This window comes from Alosa alosa, chromosome 23, assembly GCF_017589495.1.
Source record: "Alosa alosa isolate M-15738 ecotype Scorff River chromosome 23, AALO_Geno_1.1, whole genome shotgun sequence".
Taxonomy (NCBI): Eukaryota; Metazoa; Chordata; class Actinopteri; order Clupeiformes; family Clupeidae; genus Alosa; species Alosa alosa.
Window position 1 is genome coordinate 1364635 of NC_063211.1, and position 27240 is coordinate 1391874.

General features: G+C 45.7%; 1 protein-coding gene across 1 annotated transcript in view; it reads right to left on the reverse strand.

The window, feature by feature from the left end:
• The window catches only part of LOC125288912 (serine/threonine-protein phosphatase 6 regulatory subunit 2-like), a 38012-nt gene extending 19367 nt beyond the window's left edge, over positions 1-18645 (reverse strand). The window contains 12 exon segments of the mRNA XM_048235619.1: positions 2280-2432; positions 3809-3935; positions 4341-4454; positions 6134-6246; positions 8646-8711; positions 9836-9885; positions 10028-10052; positions 10054-10119; positions 11054-11144; positions 11146-11221; positions 11297-11313; positions 18396-18645. Coding sequence (XP_048091576.1) covers positions 2280-2432; positions 3809-3935; positions 4341-4454; positions 6134-6246; positions 8646-8711; positions 9836-9885; positions 10028-10052; positions 10054-10119; positions 11054-11144; positions 11146-11221; positions 11297-11313; positions 18396-18622 — 1125 coding nt within the window. The 5' untranslated portion in view covers positions 18623-18645.
• Positions 18646-27240: the final 8595 nt, after the last annotated feature.

The following is a 27240-nucleotide window of genomic DNA, read 5'->3' on the forward strand; positions in this document are numbered from 1 at the left end:
CTACTGTTATCCGAATTATTCTTAATATTAATTAGAGTGCATGAAAATGCTGTTATTGGGTGTGTTCGAAACGGGTAAAGTTGCTGCCTTTTAAGATATCTAACTGGGGAGCAAGGCAGCAAGTGCGGTTCGAAACCGAAAAAACAAATTCTGCTGCCTTTTAAGATATCTTAGAATTCCCAAATAACGGTCATTTTTGAAGGCAGCATCGATGCACACTTCATGCTGCCTCCTACCCATAATCCCTTCGCGACAGCGTCTGAAACAGCTGTGAAAGGTAAACAAACATGGCGGATGACATCGGTAATGGCTGCTGAATCTGTTTAAAATGTCATTTGTGTGATCTTATTTTGCTTAGATTTGCAGATTACAGATTAGAAATAAACAATTTACTATCTGATTATGCCATTGTTGTAACCATTAATAGCGTCTGGTCTGATATATCTGCCGGCCGTAAAACTAATTTATACCGTTAGCCTGCTAGCTTACGTAAGCTAATTTAGTTTAACGTCAGGCCTTTGCTAACGTCATACCATAGTGTTAACCAAAGATTCTAGAGTGCTACGCTCATTTTTAAAAGATGCATTTAATCCAAAGTCATGTCTAGTGAGACAGCTCTCTATGTAGGGAGGGAGGCAGTAGGCAGCTGTCTCCCGTTTGGAACACACCCACTGTTATCCGAAGTTGTCTTATTATTATTCCGCTGACACTTTTTGTGCGTTTAATACAGCTTCAACCGTTTAACTTAGAAACTTCATTCAAACTGCATTAGTGGGTCTTACTTATGTGACTTCAGCTATGTATTTTTCAACTTTGTAACTTTTTATACTTTTTAAACTATTAATTAAAAAACTACTAAAATTTCCCCATTGACTTAACATTAGATTATGACATCACAATAGAGCAATTAGAATCCTATGCCAGGTGTTCAGGCCACCTGGAGCAACTGTCTCAGGCTTTAAGCATACAATATGGCTGTATTAAGACTACAGATCCCGTTCAACTGCTTCCTGTGCCCACAACTGTTTCAAAATAAAAGTCCCTTTAAACTATCCAACTTTTTAACTGTTCAACTGTTCAACTGTTGTAACTGTCAGTCAACTCCCATCCTCTGCCTTCAACTGTTTCAACTGTTCAAAATAAAAGTCCTCACTAGCTAGTTAGCTAGTTAGCATCATTAACATTGTTAGCATTGTTATCATTTTAGCATAACTGCTAAAAATGATTAGCTAAGTTAGCTGAGTCACATGGTTAGCATAATTAGCATTGTTAACATTTTTAATAAAACTGCTACAAATGATTAGCTAAGTTAACTAAGTAAAATGGTTAGCATAGTTAACATGTTGACATTTTAACATACCTGCTAAAAATAATTAACTAAGTTAGCTAAATCACATGGTTAGCATAGTTAACATTTTTTCCAAAACTGCTAAAAAACATGAGCTAAGTTAGCTAAGTAACTTGGTCAGAATAATTAGCCTTGTTAGCATAACTGCTAGCAAACATTTGAGCCATTCCAACTGTCAGTTATCGTCAACTATCTACCTATATAGAGCCTTGAAACTATTTGTCTATCAACACGCATTAAACTATCAGTCTGTCAACTACTTTTAAACTATCTACATTTAACTTTTAAACTTTCAACATTCATTGAACTATCTGTCTAATAAACTATCTGTCTATTAACAACTGTTAAAATATCTATTCAACTTTTAAACTTTCTACTTCTAAACTATCAACTTTTATTATTAAGCTATGCTAGGTCTGTCCTAGCTTCATTTTCATGCACTCGTAATTCCCTGGAATTACATTCTCTAGGTGTTTAATTGCTGCCACACAGTGAAATTCATTTAATTGCTTCAAGACACACTATGTAACGCAACCTGCATAAGTTTAATCGACAACAAATTAGCGTGATCGACGAAATTCTTAATGATCGACTATCGATCGTCGATTAATTATGCCCATCCCTAGTATGTATGAATGTATATAATGGTCAGCATGCAAGTCCACAACTGTACCGGTATGTGTGTGTATTTGTGTGTGTGTGTGTGTATCTGTGTATGTATCTGTGTGTGTGTGTGTGTGTGTATCTGTGTGTGTGTGTGTATATCTGTGTGTGTGTGTGTATCTGTATCTGTGTGTGTGTGTGTGTGTGTGTGTGTATCTGTATCTGTGTGTGTGTGTGTCTATCTGTATCTGTGTGTGTGCGTGTGTGTGTATCTGTATCTGTGTGTGTGTGTGTGTGTATCTGTGTGTATGTATCTGTGTGTCCGCACCAGCAGCTTGTCCATGATGTGGAGGCGGCAGAGCTCGTGGCAGAGGCTGGCATCGCTGGTCTGGAGCAGAGCGGCCACCAGCCGTGCCACGTGCAGACGGGCACTACCCAGGGGCTGCTCCAGCACACCCACCGTCGTCAATATTGCACTTTTCTGAAACACACACGCACGCAGAGTCAGTAGCAAGTCAGGAACAACAAATGCAGCATACCTGCTAGTCCTCTCAGGCAGGAGCATTAACCAATCACAGTAGATCAGTCAAGATCACCATATTTGACCCAATCACAGTAGATCAGTCAAGATCACCATATTTGACCCAATTACAATAGATCAGTCAAGATCACCATATTTGACCCAATCACAGTAGATCAGTCAAGATCACCATATTTGACCCAATTACAATAGATCAGTCAAGATCACCATATTTGACCCAATCACAGTAGATCAGTCAAGATCACCATATTTGACCCAATGTCCACTACTATGAGGCAAAACTAATTCTGAGCCTACTAGGGCTGTAACGATATACGATTCGAAACCGAAATCGCAACATTCATATTCACGATACTGTGTCGCGGTGTGAAAAGGCAGAATCGCGACACACCCTTTCTAGTGTTTCACGCAGTGCTTTGCAGCTTAGGACGCGTTTTAGCAACCCACAACTCCCGCTTTACTTATCGGTAGCCTACGTTGTCCAAAAACAAATGAATAAATAAATAAATAAATAAATAAATAAATAAATAAATAAATAATCATCATTTCATACCTCTCCTTGCTTTCATTGTAGACTGTGTGTGCAACTTTACCAAACAGTATAGAAGTAAACCCCCTCTCCTTGCCCCACTCTCTCTCGCGCTCGCTCCCTCTCCTGCTCAATGAACACGCGCGACTTAAATAAAACATGCACAATCGTGAAAGCAAGGACGCATTGACGACTAGCTAAATTACTATAAAATCCGCTTAGCATCATTAGCATGCTGCACATATTTGTTTAAAACTCCTGCATTGAAGTTGACTGATCATCTCAATACCAACATTTCCCAAAAGGGCCTGTCCCAAGGAGAACAAGTATTACCTTGAAACTTAAACACACCTGGGGAAACTGAACAGTCCAATCAGTAGACTATGATAGGCTAAGCTAGCCAACTATGCTACTTTGTTTACAATATGTAAATGTTAGGCTAGGCTATAGGCTAATCTGCATAAAGTGTGCCGTCATAAATATCAGTCATTCAGAAAAAAAAAAAAAAAAATCGAGATTCGTATCGAACCGTGGGTCAAAAATCGTGATTCAAACCGAATCGTAAGGTTGGTGTATCGTTACAGCACTAGAGCCTACGCTCTGAGCCCAAGTCCAAGTTCAAGCCATAAGCTCAGCCAGGTTGTAGTGCTGCACTTTTAATATGTTCAGCAGATGCACTAAATAAATAGCTCTTAATGAATAAATACATCCCATAATGTCCTGAAACCGTAGGAGTGTGTCTATATGCAGACGCTGTTTGCACTTTGGACTCTCTGAAGAGGTTTACCTTGGGAGGGTCAAGTAGAAGTTGCTGGAAGTCTTTAAGATGAGGCTCAATAGCACGCAGAATACTGCCGCTGACAGTGTACGACCGTTCACTTCCCTGAGAATACAGATCCATAAGCCCCTCAAGCCTGTAGGCAGAGACCGAGAGGAGGAGGGAGGAGGAGGGGGTGCGTCAGCAAGGAATGAGTGTGTGTGTGAGTGTGTGTGTCTGTGTTCTGAGTGCTGGGGAATGAGTGTGTGTGTGAGTGTGTGTGTTCTGAGTGCTGGGGAATGAGTGTGTGTGTGAGTTCTGAGTGTGTGTGTGTGAGTGTGTGTGTTCTGAGTGATGGGTAATGAGTGTGTGTGTAAGTGTGTGTTCTGAGTGCTGGGGAATGAGTGTGTGTGAGTGTGTATTCTGAGAGCTTGGGATGTACTTAAAGCTTAGTGACACGAGTCCTGGTAAAGGCAAAGATTGAAACATGAGTAAGGAATTGGCTGATTGAGAGAGAGTGTGTGTGTGTGTGTGTGTGTGTGTGTGTGTGAGAGAGACTGACCCCGTCCTCCGTGACTCCAGTAATGTAAGTAGCACTTGAGTTCCGTTGACGACCGATGCTTCTGTCCGCTCCCCCTCAAACATGGTCTTCAGCAGCTCAGACACGTTCTCCTGTCTGATACACACACACACACACACACACACACGCGCACACACGCACACACACACACGCGCACACACAATATCTTTTAGAACACTGCACATGCACAGCTTCAATCCATCACCCTTTCCTCTCCACATTACATAATGAGCATCATAACATTTGCTCATGAGTGACATACCCATCTTGACATCATCTCATGCTATGATCTACATACTTCAATTATTAATCCAGGCTACACTTGGCTTGATTTTATGACCTTGGACGACCTTGACTTAGGAATCATTATGTGAGTGAGATAAGTCCCTAAACTTCCAATCACATGACATAAACCTGCTCACTGGCTGTGTGGTGTGTGTGTTGTCTGCCTTCTGAATGCATTCCTACTGGTGTGATCACACTATTATGGATGCATTAGAGGTGTGCCTGCATAAACACATATCTGAATAAGCACGACAATCTGAAAGCTAATAACCCGTCAATATAATAATAATAATAATAATAATAATAATATTATAATCACCCATAATGTACTAATAATATAATAAAATATAATAATAACCCATAATATACTAATAATATAATAATATACTAATAACGCAGTAATATGCACCGTTCCTATTAGTTTTCAGGCAATATGCAAATGAATATGTTTCATTTTTAAAGATGCACGCACTCTCACAATAGTTCTGATGTTTATTTGTGGAGTGAGGTGGCACAAGTAAAGTTGTACTGTTTTCTCCATGCATTTTCCATTTGCTGTAGGCTTGTGTGACTAGCTGTGCCTTTGTAACCAATGAAATGACCAGTCATGGACATGGACACTGTTCGATATCTGAATATTAATTTCTATGCAGCGATCTATGCGCTTTCTTTTAGTTAGTCATCTTCATAAATGGACTTACGTGTCTTTAATTGCGCTGTTGACAGCACCAGCCAGCCCCACAGAGCCTTGGACACTCACCACAGAGCCTTGCACACTCACCACAGAGCCTTGCACACTTGCACACTCACCACATAGCCTTGCACACTCACCACAGAGCCTTGCACACTCACCACAGAGCCTTGCACACTCACCTGCACACTCACCACAGAGCCTTGCACACTCACCACAGAGGCTTGCACACTCACCACAGAGCCTTGCACACTCACCACAGAGCCTTCCCTTCCCCATTTGTCTGTCGGCTGGACACAGGGGGATATAAACAGACCCCTGGCTGGACACAAGTCCTGCTTTGTCCGGCAAGGCTCAGCTCGGGCAAGGGAAGTGTCTTCTGACCTCCTGAGCAGACACCTCCGAGGCCGCAGAAAGCCGACCTGTTCGGCGCTCCTGAGTGGGCACCAGAGAGGCCGAATCCCTGACTGAGGCTTTTTATAGCGGGCCCATTCAGGCCAAAAACAACTGGCGTTTCCCCTCTCGCTAGCTGGAAATGTTGCTGATGGATGCTGCCAAGATCATTGTCACACCACAGGGTCAAACTATCAGCCTGTCCGGTCACTTATTCTTCTCTTATCTTGGACTAGGAGAGATGGTGTGTGTGTGTGTGCGTGTGCACAGCGATTGTGTCTGTGCAAACAAATGCAAGAGCTCAAGAGGGCAAAAATCAGAGTTTGTTTGGATTGCTTTCAGGTAAAGTAAGGTGTGTGTGTGTGTGTGTGTGTGTGTGGGGATGAGGGTGTGGCGTCACACTCACGACTCCAGGACTGCGAGTAAAGGGTCGGGCTCCACGGCCTCTGCCAGCTGATTGGCCTGGTCTCTGCTGAGGCGAATGATGTCACAGAGGGTCTGGGACGCGTTGGATTGTCTCTGTGAGAAGGGGAGGTCAGAGAAGTGGACAAGTGAGAAGAGTGGAGTGGGAGGAGAGGAGAGGAGAGGGGGATAGGGAGAGGAGAGGAGAGGAGGAGGGGGGATAGGAGGAGAGGGAGAGGGGGATAGGGAGAGGAGAGGAGAGGAGTGGAGAGGGGGATAGGGAGAGGAGAGGAGGAGGAGAGGGGAGAGGAGAGGGGGATAGGGGAGAGGAGAGGGAGAGGGGGGGGATAGGGAGGAGGAGAGAGGAGAGGAGAGGAGAGGAGAGGAGAGGAGAGGGAGAGGGGGAGAGGAGGAGGAGAGGAGGAGAGGGAGGAGAGGAGAGTGGAGAGGAGGGGAGGGAGAGGGGGAGGAGAGAGGAGAGGAGAGAGGAGAGAGTGAGATGAGAGGGAGAGAGAGAGGAGAGGAGTGGAGTGGAGTGGAGGGGGAGAGAGGAGAGGAGTGGAGAGAGAGAGGAGGAGGAGAGGAGAGGAGTGGAGTGGAGTGGAGAGGGGGTCAGGGAGAGGAGAGAGGAGAGGAGAGGAGGAGTGGAGAGGGGATAGGGAGAGGAGAGGAGAGGAGAGGAGGAGAGGGGGATAGGGAGAGGAGAGGAGAGGAGGAGGAGAGGGGAGGGGAGAGGAGAGGAGGAGAGGGGGATAGGAGAGGAGAGGAGGAGGAGGAGAGGAGGAGGAGAGGAGAGGAGAGGAGTGGAGAGGGGGATAGGGAGAGGAGAGGAGAGGGAGAGAGGAGAGGAGTGAGTGAGAGGAGAGGGAGGAGAGAGAGAGGAGAGGAGAGGAGAGGAGGAGAGGAGAGGGGGATAGGGAGAGGAGAGGAGAGGAGAGAGGAGGAGTGGAGGGAGGAGAGGGAGGAGAGAGGAGGAGAGGAGAGGAGTGGAGAAGGAGAGAGGGGAGTTAGGAGAGGAGAGGAGAGGAGGAGTGGAGTGGGAGAGGGGATAGGGAGAGGAGAGGAGGAGGAGGAGGGAGGAGGAGGAGTGGAGAGGGGGATAGGGAGAGGAGAGGAGAGGGAGAGAGGAGGAGGAGGGAGGGAGTGAGAGGGGATAGGAGAGGAGAGGAGAGAGAGGAGAGGAGGAGGAGAGGAGAGGAGAGGAGAGGAGAGGGGGATAGGGAGAGGAGAGGAGGAGGAGTGGGGGGATAGGGAGAGGAGAGGAGAGAGGAGGAGATAGAAGGAGGAGGAGGAGAGGATAGGGAGAGGAGAGGAGAGAGAGGAGAGGAGTGGAGTGGAGAGGAGAGGAGAGGAGAGGAGAGGGGGATAGGGAGAGGAGAGGAGGAGGAGTGGAGTGGAGGGAGTGAGAGGAGGAGAGGAGGAGGAGAGGAGGAAGAGGAGGGGAGAGGGGGATAGGGGAGAGAGAGGAGAGGAGAGGAGGGAGAGGAGAGGAGAGGAGAGGAGAGGGAGAGGAGTGGAGAGGAGGAGAGGGAGGAGAGGGAGGAGAGAGAGGAGAGGAGAGGAGTGGAGAGGAGAGGGGGATAGGGAGAGAGAGAAAGAGTGGGAGTGGGAGGAGGGGGGATAGGGAGAGGAGAGAGGAGAGGAGAGGAGGAGGAGGAGAGGGGAGGGGAGAGGAGAGGAGAGGAGAGGAGAGAGGATAGGAGAGGAGAGGAGGAGAGGGGGAGGGAGAGGAGAGGAGAGGAGAGGAGAGGAGGAGGAGGAGAGGAGAGGAGAGGAGAGGGGATAGGGAGAGAGTGGGGAGAGGGAGGGAGAGGAGAGGAGGAGAGGAGTGAGAGGAGAGGGAGGAGAGGAGAGGAGAGGAGTGGAGAGGAGAGGAGAGGAGGAGAGGAGAGGAGAGGAGAGGAGGAGAGGGGACAGGGAGAGGAGAGAGAGAGAGAGGAGGGAGTGAGGAGAGGAGAGGGGGAGGGAGAGGAGAGGAGAGGAGTGGAGAGGGAGGAGAGGAGAGGAGGAGAGGAGAGGAGAGGGGATAGGGGAGAGGAGAGGAGAGGAGGAGAGGAGAGGAGAGGAGAGGAGAGGGGGATAGGGAGAGGAGAGGAGAGAGGAGAGGAGTGGAGAGGAGAGGGAGGAGAGGAGAGGAGGAGGAGATAAGTGGAGAGAGGAGAGGAGTGGAGAGGAGAAGATCGATCAAAACGCGGCGCGTCGGCGCGGCGCGATCGATCAGCAGAGGAGAGAGGAGAGAGGAGAGAGGGAGAGAGGAAGGAGAGAAGGGAAGGAGTGGAGTAAGAATGGAATAAAGAAGGGAGTGGTCAGGCGTGTATGAATAGGAGTGGATACTGCGTGTCCTGGCCTATAGATCTTTGAGACAAAGCTGAGCCAGGGGGGTGTGGATTCCCATGCCTCCTTAGTGTTTGTGCAGACAAAGCAAAACAGAAGGTGGCAAACATGTCACTGCAGATGGTGCTATATAGGGTGTATTGTGTGTGTGGCCATTGTGTGTGTGTGTGTGTGAGACTCACCTCCTCATCTCTGCCTGTGTGTATAAGTGCTGTGAGCCTCTGGATCAGACGCTCCTCGTTCAGCCACTAGTACAAACACACACACCTAAATGAAAAACTCATCAGGCCTCCAACCGGGACTCAACCACACATCTCAGCACAAGACTGAACAAAGTCACACACTGAAGTAGCCTCTAGTCACGCTCTCCCTCTCTCTCACACATGCACGCACACACACACACACAAACACACACTAGGGCTGTAACGATACACCAACCTCACGAGCTTCAGGTTTGTATCTGGGTTTTTTGACCACCTGATTCGATAAGCCTCAATTTTATTTATTTTTTATTTTTTTTTGGGTGGGGCTAGACATTTTATTAAATAACATTTCAATAGCTTCTGTAGACATAGAGGATTACAAATTTAATATAATATAACATAAAAAGAGAATACTGAATGTCTGATGTTTTATGACTTTTACTTATGCAGATTAGCCTGGGCTTACTATTTTTTATTCTAACACTACCTCCTTTTATTCAGCTGTCTGGTTGAAGCCTGGAACCAGTGTAAACAAAGTAGCATCGTTGGCTGGTTTATCATAATCTACTGATTGGACTGTTCCCGTTTTCCCATGTGTGTTTAAGTTTCAAGGTAATACTTGTTCTCCTTGGGGACAGGCCCTTTTGGAAATGTTGGTATTGAGATGATCAGTCAACTTGAATGCAAGAGTTTTTTTTTAAAACAATTGTGTTTTGTATGCTAATGATGCTAAAGATGGATTTAATAAGTAATTTAGCTATTAGTCTTCTATCGTCCTTGCTTTCCCGCGATTGTGAATGTTTTATTTGGATTGTGTTGGCCGAGTCGCGCGTTTCCATTCAGCGAGAGGGAGAGAGGGAGGGAGGGAGGGAGGGAGGGAGTGGGGCAAGGAGAGGGGGTTTACTTCTATACTGTTTGGTAAAGTTGAACACATAGTCTACAATGAAAGCAACGAGAGGTATGAAATTATTATTCATTTATAGATTTTTGGACAACATAGGCTACCGGCAAGTAAAGCGGGAGATGTGTGTTGCTTATGCGGCAGCGTAAGCTGCAAAACACTGCGTAAAACACTAGAAAGTGTGTCTGCCTTTTCACACCACGACACAGGTTTGTGGATACAAGTGTCGTGATTTTGTTACAGCCCTAACACACACACACACACACACGTTGAGGACCTCCTGTCGGACAGGGGCCACACGCACACACACACACACACACACACACACACACGTACGTTGAGGACCTCCCTGTCGGGAGGAGACCTGCCTTACCACCACCTGCGCAGCACACACACAGCACCACCCGCGTCGGGTTGAGGACCCCCTGTGAGATGATTGTGACTCTCACGGCCTGATGCGGCAGCAACAGGTCCATCATGGCCCGGCCTTTGTCTGATGTGGTTCAGCACCAGACTGATGAAATTGTGCTTCTTCCTCAGGAACGAGATCACCTGCTCACCCGCACGCACACACACACACCACAGAACATTAGCACAGGAACGAGATCACCTGGTCCGCTACTGTGTGTGTACTGTGCACCAAGCCACCTAACACACACACACACACACACACACACACACACACACACACACACACCACAGAACACAGCACATTAGCACATTAGCACAGGCCAATCCACCACCTGGGAGACAATGCCACCCCTGGGCCAAAATAGGCCAAACCAGAACACAGCATGGTACTGCTAACTGCGCCGTTCACTTCCTGACCTGCTAGACCAGCAAAACTCTTGCGAAAACATACCTTCAGCTGGTTTACCCAGCTATACAATGGTAATTCAGTTGGTTTTGCTTGTCGTACCACCTCAAGCTGGTCATTTTAGCTGGTTTTGCTGGTCTACACTGCTGGTTTAACTGGCCATGCCAGCTTGTTGGTCATTCTAGCAGGCATAATCATCTTACACCAACAATGTCAAGCTTGACAGGCTGGTCACCAGCATGACCATCTTGCACCAGCTGTATCCCACACGACAGGCTGGTCACACCAGCATGACCAGCTTCCTCAGATGGTCACGCCAGCATATCCAGCTGGTGGCCCAACCAGCTACACCAGCAAAAACCAGCAAGAGCTGGAAGAAAACCAGCAAAGACCAGCTAAAACCAGCTACCAGCATAAGCTGCTTTCTAGCTGTTTTTTTCAGCAGGGATGGAAAGGTGAGAGAAACAAGTGAGAGGAAGGTAGAGAGCAGCTTCAACACGTGAGAGAGGAAGAGGAAGAGGAGGAGGAGGAGGAGAGAGAGGAGAGGGAGGAGGTGGAGAGGGAGGAGGAGGAGAGAGAGGAGGAGAGAGGAGGAGGAGGAAGAGTAGAGGGAGGAAGAGGAAGAGAGGGGGCTGCATGCTTGGCACTGCACTGCATTTCTGGGCTGACCTGCTCGGTCTTGCGGGCGATGAGGTTGCCGATGGTCTTGCTGAAGAAGCTGGCCAGCAGTGGGTTAAGCGGCGGCTCCTGCTCCAGGAGGCATACAGCTTCTCAGGACCTACTCGCCGCCCATCTATGCGTTGATCACCGTCCGTCCGATCGCCGTCAGCAGCTTCACTACGCGATGTTGGGGAACCTGCATAAACAGAGCGGCTCACGTTAATGCGATGTTAATAACGCTTAAAAACTCACCTATCATGTTAGGGAACCTGCACGCAAGCAGGGCCTCTATGTTAACGTGCTATTCACGTTTAACAACTGAGCTATAATGTTGGCAAAAGGGCCACTAGAGTATTAACATGTTAAAACTTTAAATTGTGTGAACTCACCAATTGTGTGCTATATGCCAAGTAGTGCTTTGTGCAGCTTTGATAAAATGCTTCAGCAACCTTATTTTTATAGTCATAGTCACAGTTATGATTGACAGGTGTATTAGGTCATTTAGTCATAGTTATGATTGACAGGTGTATTATGTCATTTTAGTCACGGTTATGATTGTGACAGGTAACATTAGGTCATTTAGTCACAGTTATGATTTGCGACAGGTGTATTAGGTCATTTAGTCACAGTTATGATTGTGACAGGTGTATTAGGTCATTTAGTCACAGTTATGATTGTGACAGGTGTATTAGGTAATTTAGTCACAGTTATGATTGTGACAGGTGTATTAGGTCATTTAGTCACAGTTATGATTGTGACAGGTGTATTAGGTCATTTAGTCACAGTTATGATTGTGACAGGTGTATTAGGTAATTTAGTCACAGTTATGATTGTGACAGGTGTATTAGGTCATTTAGTCACAGTTATGATTGTGACAGGTGTATTAGGTCATTTAGTCACAGTTATGATTGTGACAGGTGTATTAGGTAATTTAGTCACAGTTATGATTGTGACAGGTGTATTATGTCATTTAGTCACAGTTATGATTGTGACAGGTGTATTATGTCATTTAGTCACAGTTATGATTGTGACAGGTGTATTAGGTCATTTAGTCATAGTTATGATTGTGACAGGTGTATTATGTCATTTAGTCACAGTTATGATTGTGACAGGTGTATTAGGTCATTTAGTCACAGTTATGATTGTGACAGGTGTATTATGTCATTTAGTCACAGTTATGATTGTGACAGGTGTATTAGGTCATTTAGTCACAGTTATGATTGAGTACCGAAGAGTGACGTTCCGTTTCCATGATGGTAGAATCACTGGATCTAAACAAACTTTCGAAGTGGCTTAAATAGCATTGAATCTAGCATTAAATGCATCTAGCATTTAAAGGTGTTTTAGCTGCTAGACAGCAGCTTAGTCACATAACACGGATTCCCTGGCAGGTGTGATAGAAAGAAACGAAATTCCAGTGGATACTTCACGTCTCAAAGACTAGCGGCGGCAGGCAAAACACGTCTTCTCAAAGACTAGCTGCAGGCAAAACACGTCTTCTCAAAGACTAGCGGCGGGCAAAACACGTCTTCTCAAAGACTAGCTGCAGGCAAAACACGTCTTCTCAAAGACTAGCGGCGGGCAAAACACGTCTTCTCAAAGACTAGCTGCAGGCAAAACACGTCGTCTCAAAGACTAGCGGCGGGCAAAACACGTCTTCTCAAAGACTAGCGGGCTGCAGCAAAACACGTCTTCAAAGACTAGCTGCGGGCAAAACACGTCTTCTCAAAGACTAGCGGCCGGGCAAAACACGCGTCTTCTCAAAGACTAGCTGCAGGCAAAAACCGTCTTCTCAAAGACTAGCGGTGGGCAAAACACGCCTTCTCAAAGACTACGGGCGAAGGCAAAACACGATCTTCTCAAAGAGCGGGCTGGCAGGCAAAACACGCCTTCTCAAAAGACTAAGCGGCGGCAAAACACGTCTTCTCAAAGACTAGCGGCGACGGCAAAACACGATCTTCTCAAAGACTACGCGGCTGGCAAAAAACACGTCTTCTCAAAGACTAGCGGCTGCAGGCAAAACACGTCTTCTCAAAGACTAGCGGCTGCAGGCAAAACACGTCTTCTCAAAGACTAGCGGCAGGCAAAACACGTCTTCTCAAAGACTAGCGGCAGGCAAAACACGCCTTCTCAAAGACTAAGCGGCTGCAGGCAAAACACGCCTTCAAAGACTAGCGACGCAGGCAAAACACGCCTTCTCAAAGACTAGAGGCAAAACACGCGATCTTCTCAAAGACTATTGCAGGCAAACACGTCTTCTCAAAGACTAGCTGCAGGCAAAACACGTCTTCTCAAAGACTAGCGGCTGCAGGCAAAACACGTCTTCTCAAAGACTAGCGGCGGCAGAACACGTCTTCTCAAAGACTAGCTGCAGGCAAAACACGTCTTCTCAAAGACTAGCGGCTGCAGGCAAAACACGTCTTCTCAAAGACTAGCGGCTGCAGGCAAAACACGTCTTCTCAAAGACTAGCGGCGGCAGGCAAAACACGTCTTCTCAAAGACTAGCGGCGGCAGGCAAAACACGTCTTCTCAAAGACTAGCGGCGGCAGGCAAAACACGTCTTCTCAAAGACTAGCGGCGGCAGGCAAAACACGTCTTCTCAAAGACTAGCGGCGGCAGGCAAAACACGTCTTCTCAAAGACTAGCTGCAGGCGAAACACGTCTGTGAAGTGAAGGATTTTAACCGCATGCTGTGAAGTTACATGCAGGTCTCTTTTACGGAGGAAGCCCATGTTAAAATAAAACTCAAGTCACAAATTTGATCATGTTGGTATGAATATATGTTGTAGTATGTGATTCCTACAGTGTAAAAAAAATATACTAACGTCTTAGAAACGTTGTAAAATTATTGAAATAGATTAAGAAAAAGCATCGCTATGGTGATTACTATGGTTAGATGGATTTGTTTAGATCCAGTGAAATTGCTGCCTTGACAACGCTACGTCATGGCTTCAGTACTCTATTGCGAAGGGTGTATTAGGTAATTTAGTCACAGTTATGATTGACAGGTGTATTAAGTCATTTAGTCACAGTTATGATTGTGAAGGGTGTATTACGTCATTTTGAACAGACTGGAAGAGACCAACACAAAACAGGTAAGAGGCTTAAGATTGAGGAAAGAACCATTTCATCACAAGTGTGTGTGAGTGTGTGTGAGTGTGTGTCTGAGCGATGTACACAGGAAGGAGGAGGATGCAACTGCACACTGTGACTAACACAAGATGTCATGCCGTTTAACTTCCTGTTTCGCCTTTCAGACAGTCAGGCGTAACACACACACACACACACACACATACATACACATACATACACACACAACAAAATAACTGTCCCAGTTTTAGACCCCTAAGCTGGGAATCTTTAGACCACAAAGGCATGATTGAGTATCGTTCTGCCCTTTTTCATATTAAAGGTACTGAGCGGTCAGGAAAAAGGTCCGTCATGACAGGAAGTGGAACTACAGCTGCTAGCATTACCTCAGTCCATGCGCAGCAAGCCACTGCCCCAGGACCTTTTAAGGAACGTCTACAGAGCAGACAGACACCGGACACTGCAGATGGGCCAGACTGTGGGCACTCTGGTGCGTTCAGAGGCGCTGCTTGGCCCGAGGTGGCTGCAAGTGCTTATTGCTATGAGTGGCATTCCAAGTAATCGGTGCATGGCTGATTCTCGGGAGAGTAATTAAAGAGGGAGAGAGGAGACCGAAGTCGTCCAACAAGTTATGATTTAGCGCATTTCTTCTTCCGTTTTAACCATGGAACACGAGCCCAGCGCTGCTGAGAAGGACGACGCCCTTTTTACAGTGTGCGCTGGTTCATTCTGTTTCTCTACGCACTGGGCATTCCTATGGGGCAACTCTGCTACCAGCTCTGAGAGTCTCTCCTCTAGCCAAAACACTCTGAATGAAGACAGACCTTTTACAAATCATTTTGAAATTTGAGGAGCGTTCCTGTGCTTCTTCTTGGTGCAATGAGACTGTGTTGGGCTGACTGCTGTAGTTTGTGTAACTCAAATTATAAACTTCTGTGGCATCTCACAGTTAAGCAATGGATCTCCACTACACCATGCCTCCCTCAGTACAGTGCACCAGCTCTGCGGGAGAACATAGCCGTCCTGTTCAAATGAGACGTCATTATATTTCCATTCTGTGCTCATACTGAAAGTGTTACCACCAAGTCAAGCTGGACGACATTCTCAGACTTTTTTTCCATAATAGCGACATAATGAGATTAACTGGAGGGAATATCCCTCCTAATCGACTCCTCTCCTGCTGGCATGTCGTAAAAACACAATCTGGGACTGCGGCTGCGTCTGGATCTAATTCCGTTAAAAAATGAAAATTAGCCCCTGTGACCCACTTCCTCCCTTCATTTCAGCTCCGCTGCTAACAGACGCCTCTTGTTTCTCTTCAGGGGGCTGACGGAAGCCATTCCGATTACATTAGCATTCCGATTACAGCAGACAGTAGATGGCCACTGATTCTCTCACTAGCCAACCCAAACTAGTCCAACCACACGGTCAGGTACTGGGCAAGAGGAGGCATTGGCATGACCTGGCAGGTACTGGGGAAGAGGAGGCTTGGCATGACCTGGCAGGTACTGGGGAAGAGGAGGCTTGGCATGACCTGGCAGGTACTGGAGGCATTGGCATGACCTGGCAGGTACTGGAGGCATTGGCATGACCTGGCTTGGTTCCAGTGCCAGAGGCATTTACAGAGTCATCTGGTTCTTTCTGACTGGATGTCAACCGTGGAAACGGCCTGCTGGTTTGTGGGTAATCTGGGTACGGTCTTCAAACAGGGCTCACAACTGATAAGAGAGTTGGACTGGTTACACACACACACACACACACACACACACACACACAGCTCTGCAAGCTCACACAAGCACTACCAACGTGAGGGTGTGTTTCTGTGTACAACTCTGTAGGGGAGAGAAGGGCCGCGAGACAGTAAGCAAACGGTACACAAGACCAACTGGTCAGCATCCAACTCTCCAGCGCACTGCCCCTCTGTCCTGCTGGCCAGCTGCACTTCCCTCATGCAGGGACTTGCCCCCATCCTCAGGGTCAGCTGTGCATTGTGCTCTATTGAGTTAGGGAGGGAGGGCCTGTTCAAGCTGCTCCTGTGGGTACAGCATAGTGGTATACTACAGCCCAGAGAGATTAGTGCGATGTTGAGCCTAAAGCAAGAGGGGCAGGGCTCTACAGTGCGCCCATTGCACTCGCACATGCCAGTAAAAATGATGCCGTGCGAGTGCAAAAAAAATATTTAGAAAGCACTGGTGCTAATGGCTTCTAACCATGTCAATGTTTGTCTACAAAATACACACATAACATCGAAACATTACTGGTGCAAACCATAGAATCACGTCGCCGAATGCAGCATACAAACTACACCTCCATGATCAACGTTAGCAGTTTCGCGTTGTGACTCGCTAGTAGTCGCTTCTATCAAGTCCAAGAGCAGAAAAAGCGGAAAGTTAGACTAGCCAGCCAAGATGCAAAGATTGAAGAAATTAGTTCTTCTATCCACTGAATTCATTGGATATAGGAGGAACAGGATGAGATTCTGAGAATGCAGTGAGAGAAGGAAAGGTAACCGGCCTTTTAGCCCAGTTGACGTATTGGCTGCAATATGCAAAATATAGGCCTAGCTGTAGCGAACCGGCACAAAAGTAGCCTCCCATAATACTCCCATTTTATTCAAAGGTAGAACGCTACTGACAACTCCAGGCTTCCACGCATGCTTGTTTGTTTACAACGAATACAAGCTGAAGTGCAAAACGAAAAGTAGGCCTAATGTTTGCCTACTGCCCCATCAATGCAGATATTTCAAATAAAAACTAAAAGTATAAAACATATATCCTTGATTAGCCTATGTTGGGTTTTGTGGAAGAGAAAATGGACTGTTTTAGTAGTAGTAGTATTAGGCAGTATGCAGTCAGATAGGTCACCATGGGCATATTTGGTTTAGCTATAGATGGATTCACAAATAAATAAATTAGCCTACATTTGGCAGGATACTTGATATACAGGCTAAACGCAAATATGCCAATGTATTATATTATTTTACATTAACAAAATGTAGGAAAATATAACAGACTGAAAATAAAGTAGGCACTGATCTTTAAAATCCTGTTTCCTGTAGCCTAAATGTTGTCAGTCATTCTTAATATTCGCAATTGGTGCACTGGCATGTTTAAGTGTTAGCTGCAGTATAATGTTAGATTATGTGTAAGTTAAGTACAGAACTGACTGTGCGCCCAAATTTTTGTCTGTGCTCCTAAATTTTTTAACACACAAGTGCTCCTGAAAACAAATGTTAGTGTAGAGCCCTGAAGAGGGGAGTTACATTTGATCAAGCAGAGGCGGTCAACGTTCATGTGAAAACATTTCAAACTGTTGGCTTTGAGTTGTTACCATTCTGCCCTGTTCGCCCAATCAGAATCTCTCGCACACCTCTGGCTTTCGACTCAACTCACTGCTCCTCCCGCTTGGTGTGCGGTCACCCTGTGGGCCCCCGCTGAGCGCGAGCTGACGTGCGGGCAGTGCGGAGGAGGAGGGGGGGGGGGGCCTCTGCAAAACCACAACTCTGCGACGGCCTCCTGCTCCGGAGCATGGTCTCACAGAAGAGCTAAGCTCAGCGAGTATGGCGCACGCTATCCCAAAAGAGGTGACTTGCTGATGTTTGTTTACATGCTTTTAATGAAATAAACAAGTTCGAGATTATGGTAATGCAAATCCTTAATCAATGTAGACACCTGTACAGCTATTTTTATCTGATCAATTACATGATCAATCTATCTGGGCGTTATCAAAATCAACATCAAATACTGAATTTAGGACTTGGACTTTGAGCTTGACTCTGACTGGTCCCTTAAAGTGTACTACTATGAACCCATCCACCTAGTCCAGTTGGCTTTCCCCATGAACCCATCCACCTAGTCCAGTTGGCTTTCCCCATGAACGCATCTACCTAGTCCAGTTGGCTTTCCCCACGTCTGCATGCTTTGAGTCTCTCCCTGTTCTGCACCCTTCTCAATCTCACCGATAGGCTACATTTCCTTAAGAGCAATACAGTATTCTTCAGGGTAGGCCATCAATTAATATAGTGGTCAGGGATATTTAGGGGTTGACACATTCTCTCAATTAATATAGTGGTCAGGCATATTTAGGGGTGGACACATGATCACATGCTCACAAAAAAGATTGAGTGAATCCTGCTCCCTTCCTTGTGTTTCCAAAGTACAAAAGCTCTATGGGCTCTATGGGGTCGTTGGATGGACCATGCGGCACAAAAGCTCTATGGGGTCGTTGGATGGACCATGTGGCGCGGCGCACACATACTCACTTGAAGCGCACTTTCTCCTCCAGGTCAGCAGGGGGCTCCTGTGTGATGAGGCCTACTAGCTCGTGCATGCACTGGTCCTGGGAGAGGAAGAGCAGCAGCCGGCGGTTCTGGGCCTTGCACTCCTGCAGCACGTCCTCCTCCTCCATGAGCTCGTGCAGCGTCACGTCATCACGCTCCAGCAGCTGCTCCATGTGGGACGTGCTGTGCAGGTCGAACTTCCAGAACATGGTGGCGGCTGCAGCAGGAAGTACTGACCTTTGGGGCAGGAAGGAATTGACAGGTGATTATTTCATTTATTTATTTACAGTGTGCAGGCGACATCGAGGTATTTACAAGTAGAGATAAAAAAAAACATTTTAATATAAAGAACTAATATTTGAGGTTTTAGCAACTAGAAATGTATTTTCAGGACTCTATCCCGTCATCTTGTACACTGTCTGTATTTGTTCCCACTACAGGAATTCCTGGAAGTCTGTTGTGTCCTTATGAGAGGAGGTACAGGGCTAGTGGCCGATGACACTGTCTTTGTTGAACACAGTGACCCGATTTAACCACCACACACAACTTGGGGGCGAACAGAGCGACTCTTCCGGCTACTCACCTTGAATCAATATCTACAGTCCTGACCCATGAAACCTACCATGCTAAAAGCAACCACTGCATCCTCAACCCCCCGCCTGGCCCTATAGGCAAAATTGTAGTGGGTCCAATAAATTCTGTTTTGATAAGGAGCATCCTTTTCATTAGTTTTTCAAAACATTTCATCACCAATGAGGTCAAGGCAATTGGTCTAAAATCATTTAAAACCGTAGGGTGACTGATTTTGGCCACAGGAACAATAGTCGAATTTTTCCAAATTTTGGGGACTCTCTGTTGGCTCAGGGAGAGCTTAAATATGTAATAAAATATTGGACCAAGTTGTTCAGCACACAAAGTGAGTAGGCGACCCCCTATGTTATCAGGCCCGGGGCTCTTCTTAACCTTTGAGTGTCTGAAGGTATCTACTACGGCATGCAAATCAAAGGGCGCTGGGGCACTGTCCATTAGGTAGTTTTTTTGCTCTAAAGTGCCATCCTTAAATGTGGGTGTGTCAAACCTCAGATAAAACTCATTCAACGTCTGTGCCAGCTTTCTATCACATGTGAACCCATCCAGCACCAATTTAGAATTTCTTATTTCCTTAGTTCCGATTATGGTTTTCATGCTATCCCAGGCAGAGCCTAGATTATTGTTCCCCATTTGGTCCTCTAGCTTTTCTTTATAGCTCTTTGCTCTTGCGATTTCATGTTTAACTTCCTTTTTTAGTTTTTCAAGCTCTGGAAGGTTCCCCGCTCTAAATGCCGGTCTTTTCCTGTATAGGAGTGCCCCGAGTGCTTCACAAAAGCACAAAAGGTGACATAACAACTGACAACATCTGTGAGAACGTCAATGTCCAGACAGGATTGCTTAAACATTTCCCAGTCTGTACACTCATAGCAGCCCTGCAGACTCCGTATGGATTCATCAGTCCTGACTTTAACCCGCTTGGTGACAACCATGTCTCTGTGATCGCCAACAAGCAAGCGTCTCTGAATTCGTGTTGGAATCAGACATTGGCTTGCAGCTCATCTACCTTGTTTCGAAGAGACCGCGCATTCGAGAGAATTATGGAAAGCAAAGGGATACGGGAGAGGGGTTGTCTCCTTAGTCTTTGACGAGGCCAGCCCACTTTCCTGGCTTCCTGATCTTATGGGAAACGCTACGGTAGAATCCTTTTCCAATTGTTTGATCGGCAAGACAGTTTTAGATCAGGAGCCACTAGGGTCCCTGTACGAAGATCCTGAAAGTAACTCCATTGAGAAGAAAAGTCTCTGCTGTATGTTATATCCGGTTTGATGAACCGGTTGGCGCTTCCTGCGAGATAGATCACTGTCCACAGAAGGAACAAGACGGTTATCTCCATGATTTGATGCTTTTCTGGTCAACTCAATAAAAGTATATTAAAAGTCCAGCAGTAAGATGTTTTGTTGGCCATTTAAATACTGTGCGTAAAAAATGTCGCATTAAAGACACAATCACAAAAACAAACAAACAGAGTTTACGAACAGACGTGACTTGCTGCCAGTCGCTGCACGAGCATGCGCCCCATGCAGTAGTGATAAGATAAGAGGTGGAGGGCCGTTTTGAGGGTGATGGAGGTTTAGAGGTAAGGCCATCCTTAAAATATTTTTTGTTTGCAGTAGGCAAAAAACAATTAAAAATGGGTCGGTAGGTAGGTCAATATTTTTTTTTCAAGATTCAAAGTAAAAAAAAAAAAAAGTTCAATTTTGGTCATGGTGATTCGTGAGGAATGAATTTACACAAATGTCCAACCCGTGCCTTCAGGCTACCATTGCAAACCTCATTCTGATGCAGGTTATATAGACCAGCCTTTCTCAAACTTCTTTGACCTGAGGCCCGGTCATGGCAGACTTTTTTGGGTCATAGGGCTCATCTACATGTATGCGCAGAAAAGAAGGCTACAATAGCTCTTGGCCACGTTATATTGAAATTTGACTATACAATACCAATGCTATACAGTGTATTTTACAGTCACTCTGTTTTCTAAGGAAGTTCCAAAAACAACGTCGTTCTATTAAGTTTAGTTAAATAAATAAATAGCCTTCCAACAGGTTGAAGCGAACTTTTATACCAACGTGCATCGATTAGTTTCAGTTTCTCTCGGCAGCACATTGAATGAATGCTCATACCACCACTTAATTGTAGGGCTCCATGTTTAATGACATCGAGAATAGCAGAAACGTTTGTTGTTTTTTTTCGCCGATCAGCGGTTTCTTGATCAACTCAAGAGCAAATTATCAGATGAAGCACCGGCCTAATTTCCTCCACGACTCGCTGGACCAGCAGTCTCCATGACTGGACCCATATTTTGAAAATGCTGAATGGACCACAACCAATTTCAATACTCCGACGGTCAAATGCTAAACTAGGGGAGAAGGGATGAGAAAAAGATCTGGCCACAGTTCTTCCAGAACTTGCAACAGCGTTATCAGTTTGTGTGTGAATGAAACGAAGCGTAGGCCATAGTGTGACATGCGTAAAACCAATGGTGTAGAGATGACGCAGGTTTTTTTTTTAAGTGAGCCACGTTTGCATGTAGCAATTTATATTCACAATACTTGGGCCTACTAAATAAATATTATTTTATTGCATTTTGTATTGGTTGTTTAGAGTAAAAAAACAATGGAATCGGTCGATTATTAACGCAAGTTTACAACCGGCAAGTCGGTCAGGACTAAAGGGGAAAAAAAAAAAATTTGGGTCGGTTCTAAATTGACCGGTCGGTCGGTTTGACAAGTAAAAAAAAATTTTTAAGGATGGCCTAAGAAGAGGCGGCCGATAAGAGGGTGAACGAGATTAGAGGCTTAGGAAGCTAGGGCACAAGAGAGCCTGCCCTCCTGTCTTCACTTATCTGGGTATGTCTTTGGCAATGATCACCCTCCTGTCTTCACTTATCTGGGTATGTCTCTATGGCAACAATCACCCTCCTGTCTTCACTTATCTGGGTATGTCTCTATGGCAACGATCACCCTCCTGTCTTCACTTATCTGGGTATGTCTCTATGGCAACAATCACCCTCCTGTCTTCACTTATCTGGGTATGTCTTTGGCAATGATCACCCTAAAATGGCACTTCCTCATGACTAATAACAACATTCTAAAGCCATTACCCATAAGACAAATACCCAACAACATACTGGTTTGTGTGTGTGTAAATGGGCAGGGCATCTACCTAAGATGGCAAGATGACCGAGTCTTATTTCTGAGTGAGTGCATACACAGTGCATATGCTTCAGAAGTCATAATCTCTAAGTGTGTGTGTATTTGCCTAAGAAGTCACCTCTTTGTGTGTATGTGTGTGTGTGTGTATATGTGTGTTTGTGTTTTGACATGTGTGTGTATATATTGTTATTGTGTATATATTATTGTATATGTATTGTGTGTATATGTTATATATGTGTGTGTGTATGTGTGTGTGTATGTATTATTGTGTGTATGTGTAACTTGCTCGCAATGTATGTGTATATATTGATATTAGCCAATAGTAATGGCCTTAATATTAATGTATAATATTATTATTATTAATATGTATGTGTATATGATGATAGTATTAATATCAGCAATATATGTTATATGTGTGTGTGTGATAATATATATAATATGTATAATAATGTCTGCGTATATTAATATGGCTTTATATTTGTAATAATAATGTGTATATGTGTATAATATTAATATTGTGTGTATGTGTAATATATATATTAACCTTATTATTAGCGTGTGATGATATTGATGATATTAATAATGATGTATGTGTATATTCTTATATATATTGTAACGTGTGTATGTGTATAATATTGTGTGTGTGTATATGTATGTGTATATATTATTATTATATATTGGCAATAATATGTGTATTTTATTGTAATATATATGCTTAATGTATCAATGTGTGTATGTTATTATTATATATGTGTAATAATAATATTATTAATATATAGTAATATATGTATATGTGTATGTATATGTGGCATAATGATGTATATATAATGTGTGATGTGTGTGTGTGTCTGTGTGTGTGTGTTCGCGTGTGGTGTTATTGTGTGTGTGTGTATAATATGTGTATGTATATATGTGTGTGTGTGTGTGTATATGTGTATGTGTGTGTGTATGTGTATATATGTGTGTGTCTGTGTATGTGTATATGTGTGTGTGTGTGTGTATATGTGTATCTGTGTGTGTGTGTGTGTCTGTGTATATGTGTATATGTATGTATATATGTGTGTGTGTGTATGTGTGTGTGTGTGTGTGTGTGTGGCTTATTGCGCGTGGGGGGGAGTAGGAATTGGCGAAGCGTTGATTACCAGCTAATTGAAAAAATGTACCGAATCATAGCGTGAGAGAGGCCAAGCGCGGAACAACCAAACATCTAAGGTCAGAGTATGGAGAGGCGCTACAACCCAGGCCAGATCACCAACATAAGGCTCATCCACTCCATCACTCCATCCCTTTCAGCTCCCTCCCTGGTCCCTCAACCTCAACTTCCCTATAAGAGCACTGCACACGCAGGAGGAGGAGGAGGAGGGAGAGAGAGAGAGAGAGAGAGAGAGAGAGAGAGAGAGAGGGAGGGAGAGAGGAGGGAGGGAGAGAGGAGAGAGGGAGGGAGGGAGAGAGGAGAGAGAGAGAGGGAGAGAGGGAGAGAGGGAGGGAGAGAGAGAGAGAGAGAGACCAGGGGAAAAGAGTGAGAGAAAAGAGTGAGAGAGAGACCAGGGGAAAAGAGTGAGAGAAAAGAGTGAGAGAGAGAGAGAGGAGGAGAGAGAGAGAGACAGATCGAAACTCTCATGGATCAGGAAGGATCTAGGAATCCGTCGATAAAGATAGAGCGTCGAATAAGAAATCGGCGTCGAAAGATAGAAATCAAAATAAAGATAGAGATTTACAGACAAAAGAGGAAGAGAGGAAGAGAGGAAGAGAAGGTGCAGGAGAGAGAGATCATGTGATTGAAAGACAGATTAGCAGGCAAGAGATTCCAAACACAAGAGAGAGAGAGAGAGAGAGGGGGGAAGAGAGACAGGAAAAGACGAGAAAACAGCACAAATCAAAGGACTAAACGGGTGACATCATGGGAGCAGTCAACAACAACAGGCAGCACAACACAAGTGGTCACTAATGTTTGAGCTCTACGGTGGGCTTCTTTACGAGCACGAGCACTCCATGCCGCTCAGCCCTGGCTCGGCCCAGACGCGCGCCTCGGGCCCGTGGTGACCGCGCGGAAGACCTCGCGCTGAACCTCCGCTGGGCACTTCTCTCTGAGCTTCCGCTGGGCACTTCTCTCTGACATGCAGAAGCTGACAGCATCCAAACCAAATTAAAGCGATTCATTATTCATAATGATATAATGATGATGATTATGTCTGCACAGCGCAAGGGTCTCGAACACACTCAACGTCACTTTGAAGTACGACAGTTGCAGTTTTCCGCCTATTTACTAACACACACCCACACAAGCAAACACACAAACACACACACACAAGCAAACACACATACATACACACACACTTCCCACTCCTAAACTCAGTACTACACCCCCCACAGGTTCGCAGTGAAACATCCTCATGTGAGTGTGAGTGAGTGTGAGTGTGAGTGTGAGTGAGTGACACCGCGAGCATGCACACACCGGTGTCAGCATAACTTGGGCAAGCAGAGAGGCTCAGCGGGGGAGTATTTAAAGCAGAGAGGCTCAGCGGGGGAGTATTTAAAGCAGAGGCTCAGCGGGGGAGTATTTAAAGCCAGATAAAGAGAGAGGCTCAGCGGGGGAGTATTTAAAGCAGAGAGGCTCAGTGAGGGGGAGTGTTAAAAACCAGATAAAGCAGAGAGGCTCAAGTGAGGAGATATTTAAAGCAGAAGACTCAGCAGGGGGGAGTATTTAAAGCCAGATAAAGCAGAGGCTCAAGCGGGGGTGTATTTAAAAACCAGATAAAGCAGAGGCTCAATGTGAGGAGGTAATTTAAACCAGAGAGGCTCAGCTGGGTAGTATTTAAAGCAGAGAGGCTCAGCTGGGTAGTATTTAAAGCAGAGAGGCTCAGCTGGGTAGTATTTAAAGCCAGATAAAGCAGAGAGGCTCAGCGGGGGAGTATTTAAAGCAGAGAGGCTCAGCGGGGAGTATTTAAAGCCAGATAAAGCAGAGAGGCTCAGCAGGGGTAGTATTTAAAGCAGAGGCTCTCCAGGGGGAGTATTTAAAACCAGATAAAACAGAGGCTCAGCAGGGGTAGTATTTAAAAACCAGATAAAGCAGAGAGGCTCAGCGGGGGAGTATTTAAAACCAGATAAAGCAGAGAGGCTCAAGCAGGAATATTTAAAGCAGAGGCTCAGCCCGAGGGGTATTTAAAACAGAGGGCTCTCCATGAATGGGCCAGTAGCCCCCAAAAGCAGAGAGGCTCCAAGCGGGGTAGTATTTAAAGCCAGATAAAACAGAGGCTCAGCCGGAGTATTTAAAACAGAGGGGCTCAATGAGGGGTGTTAAACCAGAGAGGCTCAGCTGGGTAGTATTTAAAACAGAGGCTCAGCTGGGGTGATATTTAAAGCAGAGGCTCAGCTGAGGGTGTATTTAAAGCCAGATAAAGCAGAGGCTCAGCGGGGGAGTATTTAAAGCAGAGAGGCTCAATGAGAGTGTTAAAAGCCAGATAAAGCAGAGAGGCTCAGCAGGGGTGAGTATTTAAAGCAGAGAGGCTCAGCGGGGAGTATTTAAAGCCAGATAAAGCAGAGAGGCTCAGCAGGGGTAGTATTTAAAGCCAGATAAAGGCTCAGCGGGGGAGTATTTAAAGCCAGATAAAGCAGAGAGGCTCAGCGGGGGAGTATTTAAAGCCAGAGGGGCTCAGCGGGGGAGTATTTAAAGCCAGAGGGCATCCAGCCGCCATCTCCGTCCACTCTAAACAGCCCCAATACACATACGCACGCACAGCGCCAGTAAATACACACCTGTCGTGACATGGACAGGTACTAGGCAAATGAAAATGTAGGGATGTGGAGGGGTGTAGGGTTTGTGTGTGTGTGTGCGTGTGCGGGTGTGTGTGCGTGTGTGGTTGGGGGTTGCAAAGGGGAGAGTTCCTGTGAGCAAGCTGCTGCTGCTCTGCTGGGGGGGGGGGGGGGTTCTAGGATCAAGCAGTGCCCCCCCCTTCAAAAACATATACACACACTCCCAAACGCACACGCCACTCCCCCCCCCCCAGTGCCTCCTAAAAAAAGACGCTTCCTGCATGCATGTGGACGCCACTCCCCACACGTGCAACCAGTGTCCATCTGGCATACATTAACACCACGCGCCCCAAGAGTTCCCCCCCACAACTCTAAACAGGAAAGAGAAAGGATCGGGCTATTTTCACACTTTGTTTAGCTTCCCTTTCTTCCAGATGAAATAGAGCTCACTGGGGGATCACACTAACAATGCCTGCCATATATTTAGGCCCCAAACAAACCTCAGGACAAGCCCTGGGCTTGGGTACAGTGGCCTGCCTTCTTGAACCCTTCTCTGAACCTGTTGGATCACAATAAGACTTCATACATACCTACCCTGTTAGTAGTGCGCGAGTTGCGTATCCCAAGACAAAACGTGGCCCTGCATTTCAATAGTATAATGTATGCCTTCAAGGGCTAGACAATCTAACAGTTAGGCCATGTGTTCTGCTAAGTTGGCATAAACACGATGATCTTCTGTCTCTTTCACACCTCCAATTACAGGCTTCAATATATGAGACTAAACCTACAAATCCAAGCATAAAGCAATCATAAAGGGCGGATAAAAATAGTTGCATACAGTGAAACTTGTAGAAGAAAAAACAATGTATTCTATAACACAAATATTTCCTGCCAATGACAACTGTTTCACTAAACAGCTATGCAGAAATCACGAAGCGCTGTTGAGAAATAGCAATAACTTACAAGTCCTCAGATCACAGTATCGGAGTGTTGTTTTCACTCTCAAGTCAGCGCAGAGAAACAACCTGTGATGTCAATCTTGCGTTACATGAGAGGCCTTCAGAAACTAACGACCATCTAGCGTTACATGAGAGGCCTTCGGAAACTAACGACAATCTAGCGTTACATGGGAGGCCTTCAAAAACTAACGACAATCTGGCGTGCAAATTCCAGGGATTTTAAATTTGACAGCAGGACTAACGTTAGACCTAGGTCTGCCTGTAAAGCAAGACGTCAACGTATCCGCTCAGTTCAGTAACTTCCAGTTCAGCAAACTACCTTATTGACGTCAGCAGGCTGAAGTAGGTAGCTGCGTTTGCTAGCATTTTTGA